Source organism: Hyperolius riggenbachi, chromosome 5 (genome assembly GCF_040937935.1).
Source record: "Hyperolius riggenbachi isolate aHypRig1 chromosome 5, aHypRig1.pri, whole genome shotgun sequence".
Classification (NCBI taxonomy): Eukaryota; Metazoa; Chordata; class Amphibia; order Anura; family Hyperoliidae; genus Hyperolius; species Hyperolius riggenbachi.
Genome location: NC_090650.1, coordinates 276,877,173 through 276,903,923, shown reverse-complemented (window position 1 = coordinate 276,903,923; position 26,751 = coordinate 276,877,173). Strand labels below are relative to the sequence as shown.

Here is a 26,751-nt window from a genome sequence, read left to right as displayed (position 1 = left end):
ATCTCTGAAGGGGCGGGGGAAGGTCAGCCTGCCTTTGTGCAGTGTGCTGCTATGGCATTGTTAGGATGGCGATACCTGGCTTTGGACTTGCCCAGATGATATGTACCTCTTGTTAGCTTTGTCACAGCTTGTGCTGCTCAGACTGTTATAAAGGCCTGAAAAAAGGTCTACATGATCAAAAACAAGTCGACGTCACCTTAACCACTTGAGGACCTAGGGCTTTCTACCCCTTAAGGACCGGCCACTTTTTTTCCATTCAGACCACTGCAGCTTTCACGGTTTATTGCTCGCTCATACAACCTACCACCTAAATGAATTTTGGCTCCTTTTCTTGTCACTAATAAAGCTTTCTTTTGGTGCTATTTGATTGCTCCTGCGATTTCTACTTTTTATTATATTCATCAAAAAAGACATGAATTTTGGCAAAAAAATGATTTTTTTAACTTTCTGTGCTGACATTTTTCAAATAAAGTAAAATTTCTGTATACATGCAGCGCGAAAAATGTGGACAAACATGTTTTTGATAAAAAAAACCCCATTCAGTGTATATTTATTGGTTTGGGTAAAAGTTATAGCGTTTACAAACTATGGTGCAAAAAGTAAATTTTCCATTTTCAAGCATCTCTGACTTTTCTGACCCCCTCCCATGTTTCATGAGGGGCTAGAATTCCAGGATAGTATAAATACCCCCCAAATGACCCCATTTTGGAAAGAAGACATCCCAAATTATTCACTGAGAGGCATAGTGAGTTCATAGAAGATATTATTTTTTGTCACAAGTAAGCGGAAAATGACACTTTGTGAGGAAAAAAAAAAAAAAAAAAAAGTTTCCATTTCTTCTAACTTGCGACAAAAAAAAATGAAATCTGCCACGGACTCACCATGCCCCTCTCTGAATACCTTGAAGGGTCTACTTTCCAAAATGGGGTCATTTGTGGGGTGTTTACTGTCCTGACATTTTGGGGGGTGCTAAATTGTAAGCACCCCTGTAAAGCCTAAAGGTGCTCATTGGACTTTGGAACCCTTAGCGCAGTTAGGCTGCAAAAAAGTGCCACACATGTGGTATTGCCGTACTCAGGAGAAGTAGTATAATGTGTTTTGGGGTGTATTTTTTACACATACCCATGCTGGGTGGGAGAAATATCTCTGTAAATGACAATTTGTTAATTTTTTTTACACACAATTGTCCATTTACAGAGATATTTCTCCCACTCAGCATGGGTATGTGTAAAAATACACCACAAAACACATTATACTACTTCTCCTGAGTACGGCGATACCACATGTGTGGCACTTTTTTGCACCCTAACTGCACTAAAGGGCCCAAAGTCCAATGAGTACCTTTAGGATTTCACAGGTCATTTTGAGAAATTTCGTTTCAAGACTACTCCTCACGGTTTAGGGCCCCTAAAATGCCAGGGCAGTATAGGAACCCCACAAATGACCCTATTTTAGAAAGAAGACACCCCAAGGAATTCCGTTAGGAGTATGGTGAGTTCATAGAAGATTTTATTTTTTGTCAAAAGTTAGCGGAAAATGACACTTTGTGAAAAAACACAATTAAAATCAATTTCCGCTAACTTTTGACAAAAAATAAAATCTTCTATGAACTCACCATACTCCTAACGGAATACCTTGGGGTGTCTTCTTTCTAAAATGGGGTCATTTGTGGGGTTCCTATACTGCCCTGGCATTTTAGGGGCCCTAAACCGTGAGGAGTAGTCTTGAAACGAAATTTCTCAAAATGACCTGTGAAATCCTAAAGGTACTCATTGGACTTTGGGCCCTTTAGCACAGTTAGGGTGCAAAAAAGTGCCACACATGTGGTATCGCCATACTCGGGAGAAGTAGTACAATGTGTTTTGGGGTGTATTTTTACACATACCCATGCTGGGTGGGAGAAATACCTCTGTAAATGGACAATTGTGTGTAAAAAAAACAAAAGATTGTCATTTACAGAGGTATTTCTCCCACCCAGCATGGGTATGTGTAAAAATACACCCCAAAACACATTGTACTACTTCTCCCGAGTACGGCGATACCACATGTGTGGCACTTTTTTGCACCCTAACTGCACTAAGGGGCCCAAAGTCCAATGAGTACCTTTAGGATTTCACAGGTCATTTTTGTTTCAAGACTACTCCTCACGGTTTAGGGCCCCTAAAATGCCAGGGCAGTATAGGAACCCCACTAATGACCCCATTTTAGAAAGAAGACACCCCAAGGTATTCCGTTAGTAGTATGGTGAGTTCATAGAAGTTTTTATTTTTTTGTCACAAGTTAGCGGAAATTGATTTTAATAGTTTTTTTTCACAAAGTGTCATTTTCCGCTAACTTGTGACAAAAAATAAAATCTTCTATGAACTCACCATACTCCGTACGGAATACCTTTGGGTGTCTTCTTTCTAGAATGGGGTCATTTGTGGGGTTCCTATACTGCCCTGGCATTTTAGGGGCCCTAAACCGTGAGGAGTAGTCTTGAAACCAAATGTCGCAAAATGACCTGTGAAATCCTAAAGGTACTCATTGGACTTTGGGCCCCTTAGCGTACTTAGGGTGTAAAAAAGTGCCACACATGTGGTACCGCCGTACTCAGGAGAAGTACTATAATGCGTTTTGGGGTGTATTTTGACACATACCCATGCTAAGTGGGAGAAATATCTCTGTAAATGACAATTGTTTGATTTTTTTACACACAATTGTCCATTTACATAGAAATTTCTCCCACCCAGCATGGGTATGTGTAAAAATACACCCCAAAACACATTATACTACTTTTCCTGAGTACGGCGGTACCACATGTGTGACACTTTTTTGCAGCCTAGGTGCGCTAAGGGGCCCAACGTCCTATTCACAGGTCATTTTGAAGCATTTGTTTTCTAGACTACTCCTCGCGGTTTAGGGCCCCTAAAATGCCAGGGCAGTATAGGAACCCCACAAGTGACCCCATTATAGAAAGAAGACACCCCAAGGTATTCCGTTAGGTGTATGGCGAGTTCATAGAAGATTTTATTTTTTGTCACAAGTTAGTGAAAAATGACACTTTGTGAAAAAAAAACAATAAAAATTAATTTCCGCTAACTTTTGACAAAAAATAAAATCTTCTATGAACTCGTCATACACCTAACAGAATACCTTGGGGTGTCTTTTTTTCTAAAATGGGGTCACTTGTGGGGTTCCTATACCGCCCTGGCATTTTACAGGCCCAAAACCGTGAGTAGTCTGGAAACCAAATGTCTCAAAATGACTGTTCAGGGGTATAAGCATCTGCAAATTTTGATGACAGGTGGTCTATGAGGGGCCGAATTTTGTGGAACCGGTCATAAGCAGGGTGGCCTTTTAGATGACAGGTTGTATTGGGCCTGATCTGATGGATAGGAGTGCTAGGGGGGTGACAGGAGGTGATTGATGGGTGTCTCAGGGGGTGGTTAGAGGGGAAAATAGATGCAATCAATGCACTGGGGAGGTGATCGGAAGGGGGTCTGAGGGGGATCTGAGGGTTTGGCCGAGTGATCAGGAGCCCACACGGGGCAAATTGGGGCCTGATCTGATGGGTAGGTGTGCTAGGGGGTGACAGGAGGTGATTGATGGGTGTCTCAAGGTGTGATTAGAGGGGGGAATAGATGCAAGCAATGCACTGGCGAGGTGATCAGGGCTGGGGTCTGAGGGCATTCTGAGGGTGTGGGCGGGTGATTGAGTGCCCTAGGGGCAGATAGGGGTCTAATCTGATAGGTAGCAGTGACAGGGGGTGATTGATGGGTAATAAGTGGGTGTTTAGGGTAGAGAATAGATGGAAACACTGCGCTTGGGTGGTGATCTGATGTCGGATCTGCGGGCGATCTATTGGTGTGGGTGGGTGATCAGTTTGCCCGCAAGGGGCAGGTTAGGGACTGATTGATGGGTGGCAGTGACAGCGGGTGATTGATGGGTGGCAGTGACAGGGGGTGATTGATGGGTGATTGATAGGTGATTGACAGGTAATCAGTGGGTTATTACAGGGGAGAACAGATGTAAATATTGCACTGGCGAATTGATAAGGGGGGGTCTGAGAGCAATCTGAGCGTGTAGGCGGGCGATTGGGTGCCCGCTAAGGGGCAGATTAGGGTCTGATCTGATGGGTAACAGTGACAGGTGGTGATAGGGGGTGATTGATGGGTGATTGATGGGTAATTAGTGGGTGTTTAGAGGAGAGAATAGATGGAAACACTGCGCTTGGGTGGTGATCTGATGTCGGATCTGCGGGCGATCTATTGGTGTGGGGGGGTGATCAGATTGCCCGCAAGGGGCAGGTTAGGGGCTGATTGATGGGTGGCAGTGACAGGGGGTGACAGGGGGTGATTGATGGGTGATAGGTGATTGGCAGGTGATTGACAGGTGATCAGTGGGTTATTACAGGGAAGAACAGATGTAATTAATGCACTGGTGAATTGATAAGGGGGGGGGGTCAGAGGGCAATCTGAGCGTGTGGGCGGGTGATTGGGTGCCCGCAAGGGGCAGATTAGGGTCTGATCTGATAGGTAAAAGTGACAGGTGGTGATAGGGGGTGATTGATGGGTGATTGATGGGTAATTAGTGGGTGTTTAGAGGAGAGAATAGATGTAAACAATGGATTTGGGAGGTGATCTGATGTCGGATCTGCGGGCGATCTATTGGTGTGGGGGGGTGATCAGATTGCCCGCAAGGGGCAGGTTAGGGGCTGATTGATGGGTGGCAGTGACAGGGGGTGATTGACGGGTGATTGACGGGTGATTGACAGGTGATCAGGGGGATAGATGCATACAGTAAACAGGGGGGAGGGTGGTCTGGGGGGGGGGGTCTGGGGAGAATCTGAGGGGTGGGGGGTGATCAGGAGGGGGCAGGGAGCAGGGGGGGGGGGATAAAAAAAAATAGCGTTGACAGATAGTGACAGGGAGTGATTGATGGGTGATTAGGGGGGTGATTGGGTGCAAACAGGGGTCTGGGGGGTGGGCAGGGGGGGGTCTGATGGGTGCTGTGGGCGATCTGGGGCAGGGGGGGGAGAAAGTGTGCTTGGGTGCAGACTAGGGTGGCTGCAGCCTGCCCTGGTGGTCCCTCGGACACTGGGACCACCAGGGCAGGAGGCAGCCTGTATAATACACTTTGTAAACATTACAAAGTGTATTATACACTTTGTATGCGGCGATCGCGGGGTTAACATCCCGCCGGCGCTTCCGTATAGCCGGCGGGATGTTGCGGCGGGCGAGCGGTGACAGTAGCCGGCGGAGGATCGCGTCACGGATGACGCGATCGCTCCGCCCATGCCCTTAGAAGGACCGCCGCCTCTGTGGGTGAGCCGGTCCTTCAGGGCTCCACTTCCCGGCCGCCTCTGTGCGTTAGGCGGTCGGGAAGTGGTTAAAGCGGATCCGAGATGAAAAACTATAACAAGTAACTTGTCTATATATCTTATCTAAAGTTTAGATAGTTTACATAGCATATTTAGCTGAAAACCGCTTCTAACGTTTATGATTATTTATTCCTGTGATACAATGAGGGTAGAAATATTCTGTTTGTCACATTGTCACAGGCTGAGGGCTGGAGATGCTATCAGCTTGCCTGTGTGTAACTTCAGTTCCCACTCCTCCTCCCCTCTGCCTCTGAAATCAATGGCCAGTAACCTCCTCCTCCTCCTACCCAGACTGAGCTCCCATAAGACCTCGCTACAGTGCCAAGGCTCTCTGAAAAGCCGTGGGCGAGGCTTGTTTAGTTTATAGGGAATTAAAGTATTAAAACAAAACAAGTATTTGGCTTGAGGAACGCTCTATAAACTATACGAAAGAAACATAATTATGCAATGAGTAAAAGTTTAACTCGGATCCACTTTAACAAATTGTTTATTGCCTTAAATTCGTTATTGCACTATATTTCTCACAAAGGCCTTTTTTATGGATGGATTAATGGATTGAATATTAATGAACATTTGTGTACTCTTTTGCACTTTTTGGAACATCAAAGTATAATGCTCATCTTAAACTTTGGTTTCTTGAATTTTTTGGGGGATTATACAAATACTTGTAACCAGATCTTCAAGGAATTAATAAGAAACTATCACCTCCTTTGGAGGTGTACAAAATAGTACAACAAGGTTTAGGAAATGCCGAATATCAGTCAACATATGTATTATATTACAAGAGATTTTACTCTTATTGTATTGGGCGCCTCCTAAACCCCATTGTATATTGCAGTGTTCCATCATCCTGCAACACTGTCGCCCCCCATCCCATAGGAACAGAACATGTCACTAACCTGCAGGCTAGTGACGCGGCTGTACAGCATCGGCCCTGAAATGTTGCCCATGCGCTCAGAGTCCCAATCCTCACCCAGCAACAGTTTTCTATGTGTGTTTGAGGCTTTAGATCTTTAAAGGTGGCCATACACTGGTCGATGTGCCATTAGATCGACCAGCTGACAGATCCCTATCTGATCGAATCTGATCAGAGAGGGATCGTATGGCTGCCTTTACTGCAAACAGATTGTGAATCGATTTCAGCCTGAAACCGATTCACCATCTGCTGAGCTGCTCCTGCCGCCTGCCCCCCCCCCGTATACATTACCTGATGCTGGCTCCCGGGCATCTTCTCCGCATTGCACAGCTCTGTTCCGGCTCCATCCCGGCGCTTCCTGTGTTACTCCGTGACCGGGAAGTTCAAATAGAGCGCCCTCTATTTGAACTTCCTGGTCACTGCAGTGACACAGGAAGCGCCGGGATGGATGGAGCCGGAACAGAGCCGTGCAGCGCGGAGAAGACGCCCGGGAGCCAGCCTCAGGTAATGTATACTTGATCAGATCGGCCACCGCTAGCGGCGCACACTTTACCCGCGGGCGATCGAGGGTAATTTCCCGCACGGCGCGATCGACGGACCGATCCGATTTCGGGAGGAAATCGGATCGGCGGCTGCGTTTACCGCGAACGATTGGCAGCAGATTCGATCCCAGGATCGAATCTGCTGTTGAAACGGCCGCGAATCGAGCCAGTGTATGGCCTGCTTAAGGGTTGATGTTGTATGTGATTAAGTTTACCACAGCAGAGTAGCTCTGCTCATTACCTCCTCTCCAAAGAACAAAAGAGGCTGCTCAACAGAAAAAGTCTGGAGAAACTAATCACCAACAATGGCTTTATTTAGCTATTTTGTGATACTTGAGATCACTCGCATTCTGCTTATGTAGCATTCTCACATAGACTTGGTGACATCATCCATGGCTGACAGATTACAAACATATTTAAACAAATAATTCACATACAACATGTGCTGTAACTGAATTATCTTTAAGCAGCTCTAATTGTATAAGCCTGCTTCAATTTTTTGTCCAGATATTAGCAAAATGTTTTCCCTTTATACACGATGCAATTAATCAGTGTCAAAAATAGCATCTTACCTCACAGTGCATTTTGCCGTACAAAGCATATATTGACAGATTGGATATCTTTACAAAGATTAGCTTACAGCCTGGCACCGTGATATGTAAACACATGGATAAGACCACAGGCAGCGAGATGGATGAGAAGCAGCTACATTGACAGATTATGTGCAATAGTAAACAAACTCTATAATTTGTATAATGGCTGATAAGTAAGGGAAAGGAGTAAAGCAATAACTCACAAGAGGTGAAACCTCTAATAAGTTATGAAGGCTAACCTTGTCTCTATAAGTGATGATGTGTCAGTATCAATGGAACACTCGCTCTTTTGCCATTACATATATCGGCTACACACTTCCAATAACAGGGCATAACAGCTACAAAACACTTCACTGTACAATGCAAAATATGAGAATCTATTATCACCATTGATCACATTCTTGCACTAGATTTCTGTTTTCTGTGACAATGTGAGTACCCCATTGCAAATGCTAAGCTGCTGCTTCACATCAGTTAAAAAAAAAAGTTGATCATTGAAATTTGGCAGAATGAAACTCGAATCTGAATTTAATAATGAAAACATTTCTTAAAGTCTATGTCCAAAATGGAATAAAAAAAAAAAAAAAAATTAATGACCACTTAGCACTGAGTCAATTGCAAAGCTCCTGAACACAGTAGTGTCACCAGTAATGCAGGGGAGGTCAGGACCGAAGCAGGAAAAGAGGGCACAGGAGCCCTAATGGAAAAAAGGCCCCTCCTCAGGTGCCTAAAATAAAAGCTGCATTTGGCGGCATAAGATGGAAATCCAGGCGCATGATGGCTGCTGCATTTTACCTTCTTTGCCACAAATCGCGGCTCCTATGAAGGTAAAAGCAGCTAGGGGGGGAATATTTGCAGACAGCCTTGTGCATATGAAAATCGGCTTGCAGATTTGCAAAATTAGAGCATTGCACTACTTTGGCCTCCTGGACGTACTAGCTACGCCCAGAAAGCCATGTGCCCGCGCGCTCCCGGCCGCGGATCGTTAGCCTGGCAATCAGTGAATGGGGCTATGGTGCCCGATCACTGATTCCTCTCCCCCCGCAGAAAAAGTGTCAGCTTCTCTCAGAAGCTTCCCTTTTTCTGGCTGTTGCATCTCCCTTGCGTCTCTCTAAGCGTATGTTACGCTTAGAGTGACGTCATGTAAATAAACTCATGGCCGCCATCTTGTGGCCAAAAAGTAAAACTACAACAAAAATAAAAAATAAAACTCAACACACATGTAATAATAATAATAATGGCAGTATTTGTATAGCGCCTTTCTCCTGTCGGACTCAAAGCGCTTGCGAGGCAGCCACTAGAGCGCACTCAGTAGGCAGTAGCAGTGTTAAGGAGACTTGCCCAAGAAACTCCTTACTGAAATAGGTGCTGGCTTACTGAACAGGCAGAGCCGAGATTTGAACCCAGGTCTCCTGTGTCAGAGGCAGAGCCCTTAACCATTACACTGTCCAGCCACTGCTGGAGTAGTCTACACTCTAAGACTACTGTTTACATCCCACCCTCCCAAAAATACCCAAATCAAATGTTTAATATAAAAAATAAAAAAAAATTACAATAAAAAACAACAACAACAACATTACAATAAAAAACAACAACAACAAGTAAAGATGAAATATTTCTATATTTTTTTTTATTTTAAACTTGTAAATAGTGATAGATGCAAAACGAAAAAAATGCACCTTTATTTCCAAATAAAATATTGTCGCCATACATCGTGATAGGGACATAATTTTAACGGTGTAATAACCGGGACATATGGGCAAATACAATACGTGAGTTTTAATTATGAAGGCATGTATTATTTTAAAACTATAATGGCTGAAAACTGAGAAATAATATTTTTTTTTCGTTTTTTTCTTATTCTTCCTGTTAAAATGCGCTTACAGTAAAGTGGCTCTTACCAAAATGTACCACCCAAAGAAAGCCTAATTGGCTGCGGAAAAAACAAGATATAGATCAGTTCATTGTGATAAGTAGTGATAAAGTTATAGGCTAATGAATGGGAGGTGAAAATTGCTCGGATGCATAAAGTGAAAACAGCTTAAGGCTGAAGTGGTTAAGGGGGTCTTGGAATAAGGTACCACCAGGGAAGGGTTATACGTTAGAGTAGGGCTAGGTTTAGCCATAGAAAAATATCTGTAAATATTACCAATATTTTACTATGGAAAAGCAGTATTAGAATTTTGCTAACTTTAGTGATACTTTACTAGCGGCAATCCCCTTCACCCTTTTTTCCAGGTGCCTTTATTTCATGTATGCGGTCAGGATACCGATTGGGAACATGTACTAGGTGAGGAAGGGGAGGGGGGGAGAAATTTTCCCCCCTCCCTGTAAGGAAAGAGCGCACAGGGTGGGGCCGACACGAGGCAAACAAGTAGGAGACAATCCCCGCATGATCATGGCACGTTACATAAACTATGCTGACAAGGCAAGTATGCTTGCAGTGTTTTATTCAAGACAACAAAGCCTGACACATCGAGATGCGCAGTTACGTTTGTGAAATGACTTCTCTGCAGATGTATACTGCCGAAGGAGAGTGTTTGCTCTGATATGCATAACTCTACAAAGCAGGAAGATCCAGTTTGCGCTAGTTTATCCTGCAATACTGAGAATAACTGATAATAAGGTGCACTTATTTTGAGATCCGGATAAGCCCAGGAATACCTGCAAAGAATGTTGCATGGCACTAGTTGCAGCCCTACTCACCCTAGAGAAGAATGCCAATAATGCATGATGGAAAAATTGTTCCCTGCTGTTAAGTTTACACTAAACTGTGCTTACATGACCAGGTGGGAATCTATTATTGGTCAATCCATTACTCAAGATGAATGGGATGATATATGAAGTAATGCTAGATTAGCCTCTATGTGTACACAAGTGAAAGATTATATATATGTCTTTTGAGGTGGCATAGAACTCCGGATGTTCTGTCAAAAATATATCCAGATGTTCCTAATTGTCGTTGGAGGGAATGTGGGGCTATTGGTACTCTTGAGCATATTTTTTGGTATTGTCCAATAATAGTACCTTTCTAGGTTGAGATACAATCTCTGATACCAAAAGTCTTAAAGAAAACCTGTACCGAGAAAAACGTCCCCTGGGGGGTACTCACCTGGGGTGGGGGAAGCCTCTGGATCCTATTGAGGCTTCCCCTGTCCTCCTCGGTCCCACAGCGGCGGAGATAAAGCTTCCCGAACAGCGGGGATGTAAATATTTACCTTCCCGGGTCCAGCGCAGGCACAGTATTGGCTCTCCGCCTCGGAGATAGGCGGAAATAGCCGATCGCTGTCGGGCCGCTCTACTGCGCAGGCGCAAGTCTCCTGCGCAGTAGAGCGGACCCGACTGAGATCGGCTATGTTCGCCTATCTCCGAGGCGGAAAGCCGCAACAGTGCCTCCACTGGAGCCAGGTAAGGTAAATAAATCAGCGCTTATCAGGCTTGTCCAGGGAGGATTTCAGGACACTTTGATGGAGCCAGCGCTGGACTGCCTGCGGCTACAGGGGAGGGAGAAGCTTCATTGGGACCCTGAGGCTTCCCCCTCCCGAGGTGAGTACCCCCCGGGGGAACTTTTTTTTTGTTACAGGGTCTCTTTAAGATGCCAATACTGCTAGCTATTTTGCAGTACAATCGACCATTCAACTCAATCATTTTATCGAATCGAGAAGAATCGAGAGAGGGTCGAGTGTGTTCCAGAATTCCTAATCGATGAAAAATGGCTGATTTCATGTCGAATCGACCAGCTTACTTGATCGAGCAGGATGCAAGATATCGGTTGCTCGCACAGGAATCACTTACTGTTCACATATCACTGGATCGATTTTTGCATTCAGAGCATGGAGACACAACATTGGTCAGATCAATTAGTGAAGGTGAATCGCATAGGAATCGCTTGTAGTATGTGGGTCACTACTAGTCGATCAACTTTCGATCAACTATACAGAAGTTAATAACCCAAAAAAGTTGATCGCTTTGTTGATTGAATCTGAATCGCTATATATATGGCTACCTTTAGATAAGCGGGACCTTCATATGTAACTGAGCAAATCCATTCCATAAATTAAATGGCACTCCATGCGCCTCATCACGCCTATTTTAACAGCTGCTAGACTAGCTATCGCTTACCATTGGAAAAAATGTAGCTCCACCTTCAATATCTGTTGTTATAAATAAAATCCAATGAACTAAATTGATGGAATATCTTACTGCTTTACTTCGAGATACAGAACAAATATATCATAAAATATGGGATACTTGGGAGATTCACTTTATAAATGATGTCCCACCGGGTATACCCGTTATACTTTGTACGACCTGATTTTAGGGACAGACCAATTCAAGTGACCTACTTATATTGTTCTTTTTTTCCCTTTCTAATGTTTCTTTTTTTCTTTCATCGTTAATATTGCTAATAAGTATTTTACTCCACTGTTATGGTCCTCTCTAACAACACTACTGCTCTGTTTTGATCTTTACCATTTCCTAGACGGATTGATGTCACATGACGTTTTTGTTTTCTTTTTTGGTTCACACCATATCATATTGTATTCATGGCAAACAATGGTGGTACTGATTCCTCTTCGTTTTCATTAAGTTAGCAATTATGTTTCTAATATAGATTGTGAGTTCTGTAAAATATGCATATTATATAATCTCTCTACTCAGATGTGTATTTGTGCAAGGTGTTGCTTGTATTTTCTGCTTTTCAATAAAAACAGTGTTACAAAAAAAAAAAAAAAAAAATTACACTAAACTGTTCTGTCCACATAGGAGACAAAGGTGCACTTGCTCCAATAATCCTGATTTCTATACAACGTGTTGTTTAGCTTTACATGACTAACATGCCGTGCACAAAGTGGCTGTTTGATTTCCCGACTCGGCCATTAAGGAGAGTGAGGTCGTCAGGGAAGAAGAGAAGTCTCTGAACAGGTTTTGTGTGTTTTGAAAAAAGGCAAACTTTTCTTTTTGGTGTACTGCATTATTGTTTTTTTTAAGTACTTGATGTGTTATAACTGTTGGGGTGGGGGGAGGGTTCATCTCTACATGCCACTATACATATAAAGTTAAGTGTTACTTCTGAATTCGTGGCCATCTGTGGTGTTTTGATGAATGAGAATAGTGTCTTGGAACGTCAAGGGCTTACTCCCTACCTATAGGTGCTCAAAGGTCTTGGTCCTCTCTAAAGAGGGTGCACCCGGACATTTGCATGCCTCAGGAGAAGAACCTGGGAACCAATCATGAAAAAGAACTGAAAGAAAGATGTTTATGCAGCAACAGATCTGACAATGTCACAAACACCTGATCTGCATATGCTTGTTCAGGGTCTATGGCTAACCGCATTAGTGGCAGAGGATCAGCAGCATAGCCAGGCAACTGGTATTGCTTAAAAGGAAATAAATATGGCAGCCTCCACATCCCTCCCGGCTCAGTTGTCCTTTAAGTCCCTGGCGAATAAGAAGTCTCCGGGACCTGTCTATGTACTTGTAACGGAAATATAGACTGGTGATCTCTTACAAGTAGTGACTGGTAATGCTAGTTGCAAGATATGTGGAAGGCCATAGGCCAACTGCCTACTGACACACTTTCTTCACAGTTTCACTTGAGTGCATTAACAGCACAAATGTCTCCCCACTACTGTATAGGTACTCTGAATGAACTTGTTTTATGCGTTCTCCCTGTGATTAGCAGTTGTTAAAGAGACTCTTAAGTCTCCTTAAAATCACATTTTTATTTAAAAACCTATTAACGATGTTTGCCGTAACTAAAACGCAGCATCCCCACGGCTGAAATCTAAATAAATCCCCCCAAACTCCCTGGGGCACACTACGGGGAGCGCTTCAGTAAGAGGCAGAGCATTCACTTGCAGCTCTGCCTCTCCACGCATCTGTCAGCGTGGATTGCCGCCTCTTTCCAGCCCCTCTCAGTCTTCCTTCACTGAGGGGCAGGGGAGAGGCGGAGACACGCGCTGATAGACGTGTGTAGAGGCAGAGCTGCAGCTGAAAGCTTTGCCTTTCACGGAAGCACACACGGCAGCAAAATCAACGACCAAGAAATTTAGTTCGATTTCAGCCGTGGGGATGCAGCGTTTTAGTAAGGGCAAACATACTTAATAGGTTTTTAAAATAAAAAGGGGATTTTAAGGAGGCATTAGAGTCTCTTTAATTAATCCCTAATCACTTTGAAAGTCAAGAACTATTTCCTGCATTACAAACGATTGGACTAAGCATTTGCATCCCCAACAACAACATGAGGACACCAGACCAAACCGCAGCCTTACTCAAAGGACTTGCAGTTAAATCTAGCTACAGAAGCATCATCTGAAATCAAAACAGGTCGTTTGGAATTGTCCTATCTAACGGATTTGAGTTGCATATATAATGAAAAATTAGAATGAAGACTGGGGATAGTCGGAAATGCTGATTTTCTGATGGAAATCCACATTCCCAGAAGTGCCTTCCCGTTCTCCACAAAATGTGTTTTTAGGCATATTTGTGTCAATAAAGATAGTTGACTGTAAAAAAACAAAACAAAAACAAATGTAGAATCCGCTATCTGCAAAATCTGCTATTTTTTGGCAGATGTGTGCTATTATTCGCAATCTGAATTCCCGATTGGCAACCACTGTAGACTGCAGAATACTCTAATTGGCCTAATACTTCCAAGTATGATGATTGGGCTAAAAATTGTACGGTATTCCAATTTGTGCTGTAAAATACTGATTCTGTGTTTGGTCCAATGCTTCCAAGCCTTGTGATTGGCTTAAAATATCCGAGCCTTGGTAATGCGTTATTCCACATACAGATTTCTGCAACAGCAAGCCGATTTCGTAACGGAAACTCGGAAATCGAAATTGCGCGTAACTTGGGAGCTTAGCCCTACTGAAGACTTCTATTTTGTACAGAAGAGTGCATCATACTGATATTGATATATCCACAGCTTCACTCAGAACCTATGACAATACTGCAGCATGTGGAGAAGATAAAGCCACATTACAAAGTAATTGTACTAGCACATTTTCCCCTCAGAGATAAATAAGCAAACTCGGTAGAGTCAAACGCATGACGTATCAGTCATGTAGCTGCAGACAATGCTGAGATATGATGGCACGTAAACTGACATGTTTATTTGCGGAGTCTGTCACCTTTCTAGCTCTGGGGACCGATCTTCCCCCGATGCTGCTACACTGAACTGCCAGAGCTCTATTAAAGTCTTATGCTTTCAGTGTTTTTCAGAAGCATTCCCTATTGCCACAAGCATACATGGCCTGGATAAAGTATACACCTGCACCGATCTGTATTCAGATTCCCTCATACTGTTACTTGAACAAGCAGAATAAAAATGAAATATTTACAGCAAAAAAATCGTATGCCTCCCAGGGATGAAAAATGTTCTGAGGAATATGAAAACCACATGAATGCTTTGTTCCTAAGAATTTAAGAACCTTGAAGATTCTTTTTCTTCTTTTTGCAGAGTGATAGGAACATGCTACCTTTCAGATGATGCGGGAAGAAAGCCCTGCTAATCTCACTCAGCACACAAGTAAACATACCGCTCCTTCAAGAAATCCACCACTCTTTTGAAGTCTGCTTTGCAGTATTCTCTCTTCATATCCATAAGCACGCTGTCTGACGCCGACTGCACTGGGATGTGCAGAAACGCGTACACGCGGGGATGGTTCAAGATCTTTGCCATTTCCTGGAAAATACAAAAATACAAGCGTTAACTGAGATTACTCGTTCACTAATATGGACACAAATTTTGACTGATACATATTTAGCAATTACAATAAAGGTGACCCATAGTGTGGAGAAAATAAAAATACTTTCAGTCGCAAACAGATCAGAAAATGAAAAAAACCAAGAGTCCACAAACCGTAAAAAGTGGCCATACATTATGATTGATGCACTACCTGCCGGTAATATTGCCATGCACAGGTACAGCATGGCAATATTACCATTACTACTGAAAGCAGTGTACCATACTTTACGCAATTAGCCAGACCAACAATAGGTGTCGGTAACTGCGTAATGCTCAGTACACTGATGGTGAACGTAACGGTAATATTGTCGTGCGCTGTCTGCAATATTATCAGTGGTTGCTGCCTGAACCCGATTCTCAGATGGCCACCAGATTCAACCATCTGATAGATGCTTCTCTGAATGAATCAGATCAGAGAGGGATCTATTACCTGTCACACACTGCAAACAGATTTCCAATAAATGTCCCTGTGACTGTGGCGGGGTTACGGGGTACAGGCACCTCCAGTGGCAATGGAGAAAGATGCAGGACACAGGAGGATTCGCACCGGCAGACAGGCGAGCCTGCAACCTTAAGCACAGGCTGACGGTGGGGGGCACAATGGCACCCTTGGAGCTGCAGAGCATACAGTAAGAGGTTGCCACATGAAACCGTCATGGTTGAAGTGTGTGAGTGGATGCATGCTGATGCAGTGATGTGGAGTTCATGCCTGCACATGTACAAGAAAGATCACACCTGGTTGGGCACATAGGACCCTCATGCGAATGTGTGTTCTGGACCACATGAGAACAGAACATTGCCAGGAAGGTTGTAAAGCTGTGACCCCTTTATATGATTAAATTAACATTACTTGCCACTTCATAGGTATAAAATAAGTGGATCTTAGTTTATCGTCTAAACATTATTTTAAATGTCAAAGAACTTCATGGAATGCTAGTTAAAGCTCATGTTTTGTTGTTGTGCTTACACGCTTACATTGATATTTTTGAATCATATGAAATGTTGCTACCCAGCTGTATTTGTGCTGCTTCATGAACACCTGCACAATGACAATCAAATCTGGTATAATAAATCAGAGCCACACAGAGAAAGGGAATTGTGTTATTTTAAGAGAAAATTGCATTTCTGATTTAATTGTACCAATGCATTTATGGGTTAAAGTACTTTATTCAAACGTTGGTTCTCTAAAGCACTTCAGGCTGTTTAAAAATCAGAGGAGAGCAAGCCAATATTGGGCTTCACCTTTTGGCTATGAACCATGTCTCCAGTTATGAGCCATGTCTCCAGCTGATAATCTTGGCTTTAGGCAAATCTATTGGGCTTGATTCACAAAGCGGTGCTAACCTACTTAGCACGTCTAAAGTCTTAAGGCGCGCTAACCAGGGTGCTAAGTAGGTTAGCACCGGTTTTCTCAATTGAGAAATCCGGTGCTAACCTACTTAGCACCCTGGTTAGCACGTCTAAAGACTTTAGACGTGCTAAGTAGGTTAGCACCGCTTTGTGAATCAAGCCCATTGTATGCATCACTGTTGCTGTATCCTCTTCAGCTTTTAAAACTTAATGACTGTGCATGCATTAGAAGATGCTGTTTGCAGCAAATACAGACAGCCAGGTAACCAACACTTAAGAGAATTACTTTACAGTTCAGTACAGAATACTTAGAAGAACACCAATATATTCTTATTACATTTTTAGCATGTTAATTGAACCCATAGGCTAGCATGCTAGGCTGCATAATAAAGCGGAATATAACCCTGCATTTCAACTTTGCTCTAAAACATTATTTACAGCATATTATATGCAACCAGCATTTTTCTTTTACTAGAGCAGCATTGGAAGGGTTACAAACAGAGCTTTAAACTTCCGTGGATAGAAATGCAGACGCATCCAAAGTTTAGATAGATACATTTAAGTAAACACAATGTAACAAGTGAGAAATGTGCCTCACTCTCTCTGACTGTGCAGGAGCTGGAGGACAGCCAGAGATTGTGTAAAATTCACCACTTGTTACATTGTGTTTACTACTCGGGGTAGAAAAAAACAGCCCGGAGCGGTATCCCTGAGCATGAATCGTGGTAGCGGCCGACAAAACTGTTCAGAGCATAGCCCGCAGTGCATAAAAATACCCAGAATAAATTTGAGAGCACTTTTCACCTACTCTTTTGGTACTTTTTATGCTATTGCTCAGTTGTGCTGCGTAGCGTGCGCTCCAAAAGTTATGCGTGCTCCTTTTAAAATATGGCCGCTCCTAACGTGTGATGTGGACTAGCTTTTTTATTGTCCCAAAATGCTGCCTGTCACACTGTGCATACAATTTTGGTAAGCCCCCCGAATCACCTTCGGTGCCAATAGCAGCGCCGTACTAGCATACTGGCTGTTCTGGATTGGCCATTGGTCCCGTGTGCATATAAGTGACAGAACCATTGGCCAATATAGAACTGCCAGTATGCTATAAAAATGTATGAAAGCTAGTTTACATCACGCTCTAGAAGGAGCGGTTGTTACTTTAAAGAGAGCATGTGCAACTTTAGGAGCACCCACTATGCAGCACTACCGGGCATAGTGTGCGCTTGGGATTTTTAACTTGCACTGCTCAATGTAAGATGTGCTGCTCTGGCAATACACATGACTATGGTAGGGATGAGATTGTGTGCCCCTCTGAGGGACAGATCGTGACAAGACTAAATACTTACTCAGTGCAGAAGATGTCAGCACTATATAAATAGTAAATAATAAAAACCGTATGTACCTCATTTAAAGGAAATATCCACTTTTTTTTTAGGAAAACTCAGCTTGATTACTTTGAGTTTATTTGCATATAAAACTCTGCCATACCAACTTTTCCAATAAGAATTTAGTAGACAGCGGAGGTCAACCATTAGCCCATTCCAATCCTGTGTTGGACCATGTCCGACATTGGCCTTTTCCAGCATAGGTCCAATGTCAGATATAGTCAGACACACGAAAAATGGTTGCCACTGGGTGGCGCTGTTGTAGAAAAAATCTGGCACAGCGTCAGCCCCTTTGGATCAAAGTGTTGGACTAAGTTCCACACTTTGATCCTCGCAACCCATCTTCCACCACTGCACCATGACATTTCAATATTATATGGATGCATTAGGGCTGGCAGCTATGGACAACATTGCTGGAAGTAGTCCAGCATGGCATCAACTTATGTGGATCTGATTCCCTCTGGCACTATCCCTACCCACCTATTGAATGATCAACTCAGCTGAAAATCAATAGGAAAAATCGAGAAGTATATGGTCAACTTAAGGTGGGAGTTTGTGAATAATTGCATGACAACAACAATGGAAACAAGTATTGCTGAGGTTGCAAAGAAGTGTAATTTAGAATGTCTTATCTGGGTGCAGATTATAAAGTAAAGATAATTTTAGTAGGTAAAGTAAATTGTAAAATTAATTATACAACATCCATCTATAGTTGTGGCAATCTGTAACACAGTAGAGATTTCTCTTTAATAAAGAAAACCTGTAATTTTAAAAATATGCAAACTTTGCTTGCATCCTTGCTCTTATTTCCCTCTTATGTATTCATTCCTTAAGGGATATCTAAACTTTTGTGACGAAAGGGAAAAATACCTCGATGGGGAGCTGAAAGTAGTACAGTACATCAGTACTAGCTAGGTGTGTCTGCAGATGTCTGCTCAGCTCTGCAAAATGCTATGCCCTTTGTAAAGTTATGTACGCTATCATGGCTGCAAGAAAGCATGTTTGGAATCATCTACCACATCTAGAGAGGCATAGCAGGCAGCAAACCGAAAAGTAAAGGTCATTTTTAATAAATCACAAAAAAAGTTCTGTCAGTGAAAATACATTTAATTATTATAGCAATGAACGTTTAGCTTTTGCTGAAATGATTCACTAATCTTGAACAAGCATGGAGATCAGGGCTTTTAGACTTACCCACATCGTTTTTTGTTTTCTTTAAAGAGTGGTTTAAGTGGTGCTGTCATAAAAAGGGTGTAGCCACAGAGAGACTATTGACTAGTGGCAAAAAAATGTTGCCAATGACTACATAATTCAGTTTTTACAGGTTCACTTCAATGTGGGCCAAAATAGAAACAGATCCTGATAAGATTAAAATAATTATTTAAGAAACTGCCCTGGTCATTAAACCTGTTGCTCTGCACATTAACTGTACATTAGAATGCTACTTTTAGGCACATTGATGGGTCATTTCTATTGCTTTTGGCGAGCACATCTTGTTGACCAAGTGTTATTAACCCCTTATTCCCTATGCAGGCTGATAACAGCCACAAAGGTTGAGCCCCTACGTTGGAGTTCTGCCACCTGTGCAGTACCAACTCAGAGAGTTCATACCATTGAGGGGTACTTAAAGAATGAGTGGAAATTCCATAACACCCCAGCCCTTCAATTTCCCCCAGCTCCAACATACACATTACCTACAAAGGTCAGTAGGAACACCTAGGGGGAAACAAAGACATCTCTACCAGGTCTTGTCGCAATTACTGTTCTGGGAAGCATGAGACATGACAACCAGGGTGTCAAGGGATCTTCAGTCAAGATTTTACAAACACCCCAGAGGATCACAACAACTGGGATAGCTCACACTATCTGGATTACTTTGATTTTTTTTTTATTTTTTTTTTTTTGATGGATGGTTTGTGGCATTCTTTTTACTAAGAACTTTCTCACAGTGATGGTGTGCATCTTTTTTCCTTTAACTTTCTGTGAAAATCAGCAAAAGTAATATGTATTCCTATGAGGAAACAGATAACAGTGAGTGCTACTGTTATTAAAATTATTTCCAAAGTCACACCATGAGATTAAAGCCGCCATCTCCTGGGCATTGGCAGTGGGGAAGTGCCCTTTATTCAAAATATGCGACAAAGTATTGGTCAGATATTCGGCAAGGCTTGGTGTACAGAGGCGCCAGAGTAGAATAAAAATGTTTAAAAACCGTCTAAAAGAGGGGGATGTTCAGGTGGACTTACCTCCCTCAAAAATATAGAACTCAATTGAGTCGCAATATATCAATACAAAAAACGTTTTATTTAACTCCACTTAGTGCAACGCGTTTCGCAGGTGTGGTCCTGCTTCATCAGGCAAACAGGAGTATAACTCAATGGGTCTAGATACAGAGGCGCTCACTTCTGCATCTAGACCCATTGAGTTATACTCCTGTTTGCCTGATGAAGCAGGACCACACCTGCGAAACGCGTTGCACTAAGTGGAGTTAAAAAAACATTTTTTGTATTGATATATTGTTACTCAATTGAGTTCTATATTTTTGAGGGAGGTAAGTCCACCTGAACATCCCCCTCTTTTAGACGGTTTTTAAACATTTTTATTCTACTCTGGCGCCTCTGTACACCAAGCCTTGCTGAAATCTTGATTCCACCCTCGGTGGAGGGGTGCTACCCCGTTTCCTATCTACAGAGAGCGACATCTTAATAACCTGAGTGGGGTCAGGTTCTAATACTCCCCACCTGCATTTGAAGTGGTTGCCTATGGGTAACCCATGTTTGTGAGTATATCTTAATATTTTGCTTTAAACCACAACCAACTTAACAATACTACACCATATTGGGCTCTCGATTTCTCTTTGTTCTTCCAAGCATATTGGTCAGATAGCAGAACCCCATACTTGCAAAACCTGTCTTTCTGGCCAATACGAGACTAAATGCAGCGTTAAACAGCTTTATTTATTTATGTGATGATCCGCTCAGCTGGCTGCACTGTCAGACAGCTGTTTGACCATTCCTCTAGTCTGTGGGCTGCAGGTCTCTGGAAGAGAGACCTGTCTTTCTATTGCAAGTTTCTGGTCTGTTCTGCTGCTAAGGAATTTGCATACATTCGTTATGCAAATCCCCTACCTGCCTCCTTTGATGACTGGCAGTATAAAGAGCTATGTTTCCCAGAGTCCTTTGCTGGTCATTCCTTCAGGGTTTGTAGTAAACACTCCTAGAGTGTCAGCCAAGCTACTTCTTGTTAAAGTTATCTTAGAGTATTTCTTGGGACTGCACTGGGCAGTTTCCCTAGTGCAGTTAGGATTGCATATCTGTTTGTCTGTTGCGATTGTCCTGTCCCAGCGGTGGTCAACAGGAAATCGTTCTGTTTGTCTGGGGTGCTAACCGGCGCTGCGGTAGTTACTGGTAGCCCCTTCTGATCTGTCTTGTCTGGATCGCAATAGCCTTTAGCGGTAGTGGCTGTGGATCCTTCTGATCTAGTTTCTGGAGTGTAAGCTGGAGCTGCGGTCGCTTCTGGCTACCTCGTCTAATCTGTCTTGCCTGGATCGCAATAGCCTCTAGCGTTAGTGGCTATGGATCCTTCTGATCTAGTTTCTGGAGTGTAAGCTGGAGCTGCGGTTGCTTCCGGCTACCTCATCTGATCTGTCTTGTTTAGATCGCACTAGCCGGTAGCGTTAGCGGCTGTGGATCTTTCTGATCTGTGTTCCTGCTTGGATCACACTTGCTCTGGCGGAAGAGCGGTGGATCCTTTCTGCCTAGTTCCTGTTTCTCGTTTGTCTGTCTTGTCTGATACGGGCGCTTGCTGTAGGCTCGGTGAGGTAACCGTTAAGCAAGCGTTCACGTTCTTTGTTTCGTGTTTGTCTGTCGGTGGTTAGTTAGGCGTGCTTGTCTCTGTTGTGCTTAACACGCGGAGACCGCGCTATAAACGCGTTCGCTGTTGCGAATGAGTGCGGTGCTCACGTTTAGTTAGCGTTTGTTATTTTCTTTATCATTCTCATTGTATTTGCTGTGCCTTTGCTTCTCTTGTGTTCTGTTCTAGTCTGTCTTGTGTCACTTTTGGCGATCGCCTTTCTGCTGATGTGTGTTCACCGTCGCAGGGTCGCGACTAGATTGGTGAACACACATTCGTCATGTCCCTGTGCTCTTTCTCTTTATGGGCTGTTCAGCCCCGCATTGTCTTGATCTGTACAATCCCCATCTGGCATCTGTGGCCGTGCAGCAATTGTACTCGTCTGCACTCCACAGCGCCATCTGTCGGTGGGAATTGCCCTCTGCTGGTGCATTGCACCTAGTCTGGGTTCACCCAATTATACGCATGTGGAAGGTTTTCGCTGTGTCAGTGCGCATCTCGTGCGCTGACCACAAAAACGATTCCGCAAACGTTACAATTTATCATATATATCACCCTTCACATACTAGATGACACTGTTCTTGTGGAACAAAAATGGAATGGAATGGTGATATCAGAAGAAAGCAAAGCATCGTTCCCAGCTAACAATGTCCAGTTCCCTTGTAGTTGTGCCACCCTATTTGTAGTTGTGCCACCCTACACCTGGGCAACAAAAGCATCACTTGGTATTTGATGGTAGGAATAGGCAATTTTTATTTATTTATTTTTATAAAAAAAAGAGCATTAAGGCACTTGATATAGGTAGAGAATGGCACTTTTAAAGAAGGGGCATTATAGTGGAAATTGTATAAGGTGAGGACATTATGGCTGTTTTTTGTTGGAGGAATACTAAGGCTGTAACTCTGGTTGTGCAGCATTGTGCCTGCACCTGTTTTGGTGAAGAGGTTGGGGGATGGGGAATTTTGGTTGCTCTTTTTTTTAAGAGGAATATAATGGTGACATTGGTTATAGATAAAAAAAAAAAAAAAACAACTGAAGCATTTGTTATAGGGAGAATACAATGGCTGAGCTTGATTCACAAGAGACATGATGGTTGCACATGTACATTGCAAGGACGCTTTACTTTTAGAGCTGAATATTACTCTTCAGAAAGCAGCATCTATGACGCTTGCAAAATACACTGTAAACTGATTTAAAGTGGAACTAAACTCAGAATTCCCACTTTCCTCTAAAAGATTAGCCAAGCACGATAACCTTTATGGACAAAAAAAGTTTTCATTTCAAATCATGGAAATTCTAAAAAAAACCTGAAGTTTAGAACTTGGATTTACTCTGCAAAGAGCAGTCAGAAAGGACGACTACCCCCATGTACTTGCTGTACTCTGCAATGGCTACTGGCCTCTGTTGTCCTTCTTCCTGAGAGGACGCTGTCACTGTAGCCTATGTGTGTATTGTTGACAAAATCAGTATGTCCCTTTTGTTCCTGTATTTTAGGGCCAAAAGTTCATTACTTCGGAGACTGAAGTAATCCCCCTTTTGCAATTTTTTTGTGTAGGACCTGCTGAGGTATTGCTTTTCTACTCTGCCTCACAGTACCACAGGATGGAGTTCCAGCTGCATAGAGAAATTTAAAAAGTGGTACACTTGTGTAAAACTTGTCTACATACAAGTGGTACCCTTTGTGCAATAGTAGGTCCACAATTTTTCCGCCGGTACCCATGTATGATGGGCAGTCAGTGGGCTCGGGCAGACTGTCTTTCCCTTCATATACCGTACATTGAAAGCATATGTGTATCAAGTCCTGTTCTTGCATAGCTTGCATAGCTTAACTGCATACCTTGCACATTTGCTGGGAATATATTGTTTAAAGGCTAGCCTACCAATTAAGGGAACAAGGGACTCATCCACTGATATTTTTGGCTCAGGCATGTATACCTCACAAATTTTGTTGTAGAGGTGATTGGGAAGAGGTCTTACTTTAAATAAGCAGTCATGGGCTTGGTCATGAGAAGGAAAATTAGTCCAGGTCATTGTTGCCCAATAAATGAACATTCAATGTTTTTTGGACCAGTACAAGTGGAAATGTGGTTTCCAAGTAAGGCCCATGTTCAAAGTCAGGCCAAGGAAAGCTTTAAGCTCAGCAATGTATGAGGGCTTCCATATTGTTTTGCAATATGAGGAAAGATTAGCAACTAAAAATTGATGAGCATAGATGTTAGTCTGCTCGACAATATATTTCAGGACTTGGTCTGTAACCAGCAAGTGAAAAAATCAATTGGTGCCATATTTGCATCCTCAACTAATATTCTGCTTCTTTGGGTAAAAAAAAAAAGGGGTGGGGTGGTATATCCATATTTGGAGGGGACCACGCTAAATTAGAAATTTCACAAGGTACCTCCTCTCTCCTTGGCCTTCCAAGTCTGTCTCCACCAGGCTGCACTTTGACCAACCTGACAAACAAGTCTGGTTGCAGCAACATTGTCCACTGCTCTTCAGTTTCTGACACCTGATGGCCCTTGTTCCTCAGAATTGCTTTCGCTGATGGCAGGTATAGACCCCCCACCCCCTACACTTCACCGCTCTGCAAACTTTCTGAGCTGGAGGCCCTGCGGACTCAAACATTGAGTTGTTGTCAGAAAGTGACTGAGTCATCAATAGGTTGCCACTCAGTGCCCTCAGATGATTCCTCACTTGTGCTGCCATTTTGCAGACAGGTGAATGCCTCTTCTGAATACAATGACTAGTAAGTTTTTGGGTTTGGAAAAGGTAGGTATTTTTTAGGTAGGTAGGACTAAAAAAAATATGGGAAGAAAACCCCAGAAAAGTTATACAAATGAGGAAAGTGGGGAGAAGGGCTTCACTTAGGGATAAGCTGGTATGGGTGAGGGATATAAGGGGTTAATGGGCTAGGTATGGTGTACACAAGCTATAAATTATAATAAAGAAAATGTAGGGTTTTTTTGCACACAATTGCACAGCAGCTCCTGTCCCCTCAGAAGACCGAATGACAGGGTTCTAAGGTGTTTATTAACTTTCTAAAATGATTACTGCCATTGGTTACAGTAGTTATTTACGAGTCAGGCACTATGATTGGCTATGGGAACAATCACTGCCCAAGCAGAAACAAGTAAGGGGCGTGCATGGGCAAGCTCGGGAACATGCACGATCATGCACAGCATCTGTGCACACATAATTGAAGGATAGATCACTACTCTTTCACTGCAGCTGTGATCTATCATTAACTGAGTGCACTGATTGGTGAAAAGGAACAAATGTTCCCTAAACCAATCAGTCCCAGAGGTGGCAGTGACGAAAACGCCACTGGGAGCATACGCAATCGTTAACTGTAGCCAGTGATAGATACAATGTATTGAATGGTCACTGCCACGTGATGTAGCAGTGATCATTCAATAGGTAGATCCTCTGATTGGCTATAGGAACATATGTTTCCATTCACCAATCCATAATAGAAGACTAGCATTCACATCCTGTTTTGCACAGCATGCAGCAACAATGTTAATGTACTGTATGTGGGTAATGAATTGGTTTGGTATAGAACTATGAAAAATACAGTGTGGGGCACAGCTGTGGTGTCCTTACATAAGCAAGATCTTAGAGTGGTTAAACAAATTAAAGTTTACATATTATTGATTACTGTAAGCTCATCAAACACGATGTATGCATACACATGTACAATGGAATTACAGTCAAAATTTTGCCTTGGCTCCAACAGATTTGCCTCATTAGTATAAGAAACATTCCTAAAAGAAAACAGTACCTGAAACCATTAATAAAATTACTTTCACTTCCAGACACAGAAGCTAATTACACACTTTAACCACTTAAGCCAATCTGGACAGATATATATGTCCAAAAATCGCCACTGAAAGGCACGAATATATCTGTCCAGCAGTGTTGATGCCCTTGTGCACAGGTATCTGCGTGCAGGCTGCTCCTTCCCTGCCGCTATTACAGGGGATTGATTGCTGAAGAGGAACCAATGTTCCCCAGAGGCAAACTATTCCCTGCAAATGAATTAAATGCCTCCAATCAGGAGGTACAATTGGGGTAAAGAGGCGCCCTGGTTGAAATAAAAGCATCTAAAAACAGCTTAAAAGCGAAGATAATATGAGGTGGCTTACCTCAATAACGAAACCTTTGTCTGTAACAAAAGATTTTTATTTAGCACAGGCAACGTGTTTCGCAGGTCTAAGCCAGCTTCATCAGGCCAATAAAAGTGCCAAATGACTGGATAGATACAGCATAGGGAGGCTCCCTATGCTGTATCTATCCCATCATTTGGCACTTTTATTGGCCTGATAAAGCGGGCTCAGACCTGCGAAACATATTGCCTGTGCTAAATGAAAATCTTTTGTTACAAAGGTTTCATTATTGAGGTAAGCCACCTTATATTATCTTCACTTTTAAGCTGTTTTTAGACGCTTTTATTTCAACCAGGGCGCCTCTTTACCCCAATTGTGCTTAGTTCACCCCCACACACTCAGTGTTTGAGGGGTGGGGACAGATCACCTGTGGGTTCACCACAGTGGATGCCTGTCCCTGTTTTTCCAAGGAAAGCGACCACATTCAGGTCCCGGCTGGTTCATGGTCTCCACCTGCTTCTTACGGTCGGTTGCCCTCTGCAACCCCCCTTTGTGAGTAGTATTTTTTCAATTTCATTTTCTATTGTATACAGACATACTACACTATTGGGCTCCCGTTTTTGTCTCCTATATTTCTTCTCTGCAAGGTGCCGAGACACCCCCACTGCATTCCAATCAGGAGGTATTTGATTCATGAACCGTGAAATGTAAAACAAAATATCTCGCACTCCCTGGTATCTTCCAGGAGAGTGCTTAGCGCCACCTAGTGGCCAAAAAGTAAAATTAAAGTACAAATGGAAAAAAAAACTGAATATACACCACACTGAATAAGAACTGATTGACTCCCCACCCTGACCATTAACTAAAAAAAATAAAAACATGTTTAAAAATTAAAA

At 42.9% G+C, this 26,751-nt stretch overlaps 1 protein-coding gene across 3 annotated transcripts in view; it reads right to left on the bottom strand.

The window, feature by feature from the left end:
• CDKAL1 (CDK5 regulatory subunit associated protein 1 like 1) overlaps positions 1-26,751 on the bottom strand; it is a 1,042,481-nt gene that overhangs the window by 415,537 nt on the left and 600,193 nt on the right. For all 3 annotated transcript variants that reach the window (XM_068236967.1, XM_068236968.1, XM_068236969.1), the window contains exon 10: positions 14,960-15,105. In XM_068236967.1, the coding sequence (XP_068093068.1) occupies positions 14,960-15,105 (146 nt within the window). The remainder of the gene's footprint in view (positions 1-14,959; positions 15,106-26,751) is intronic.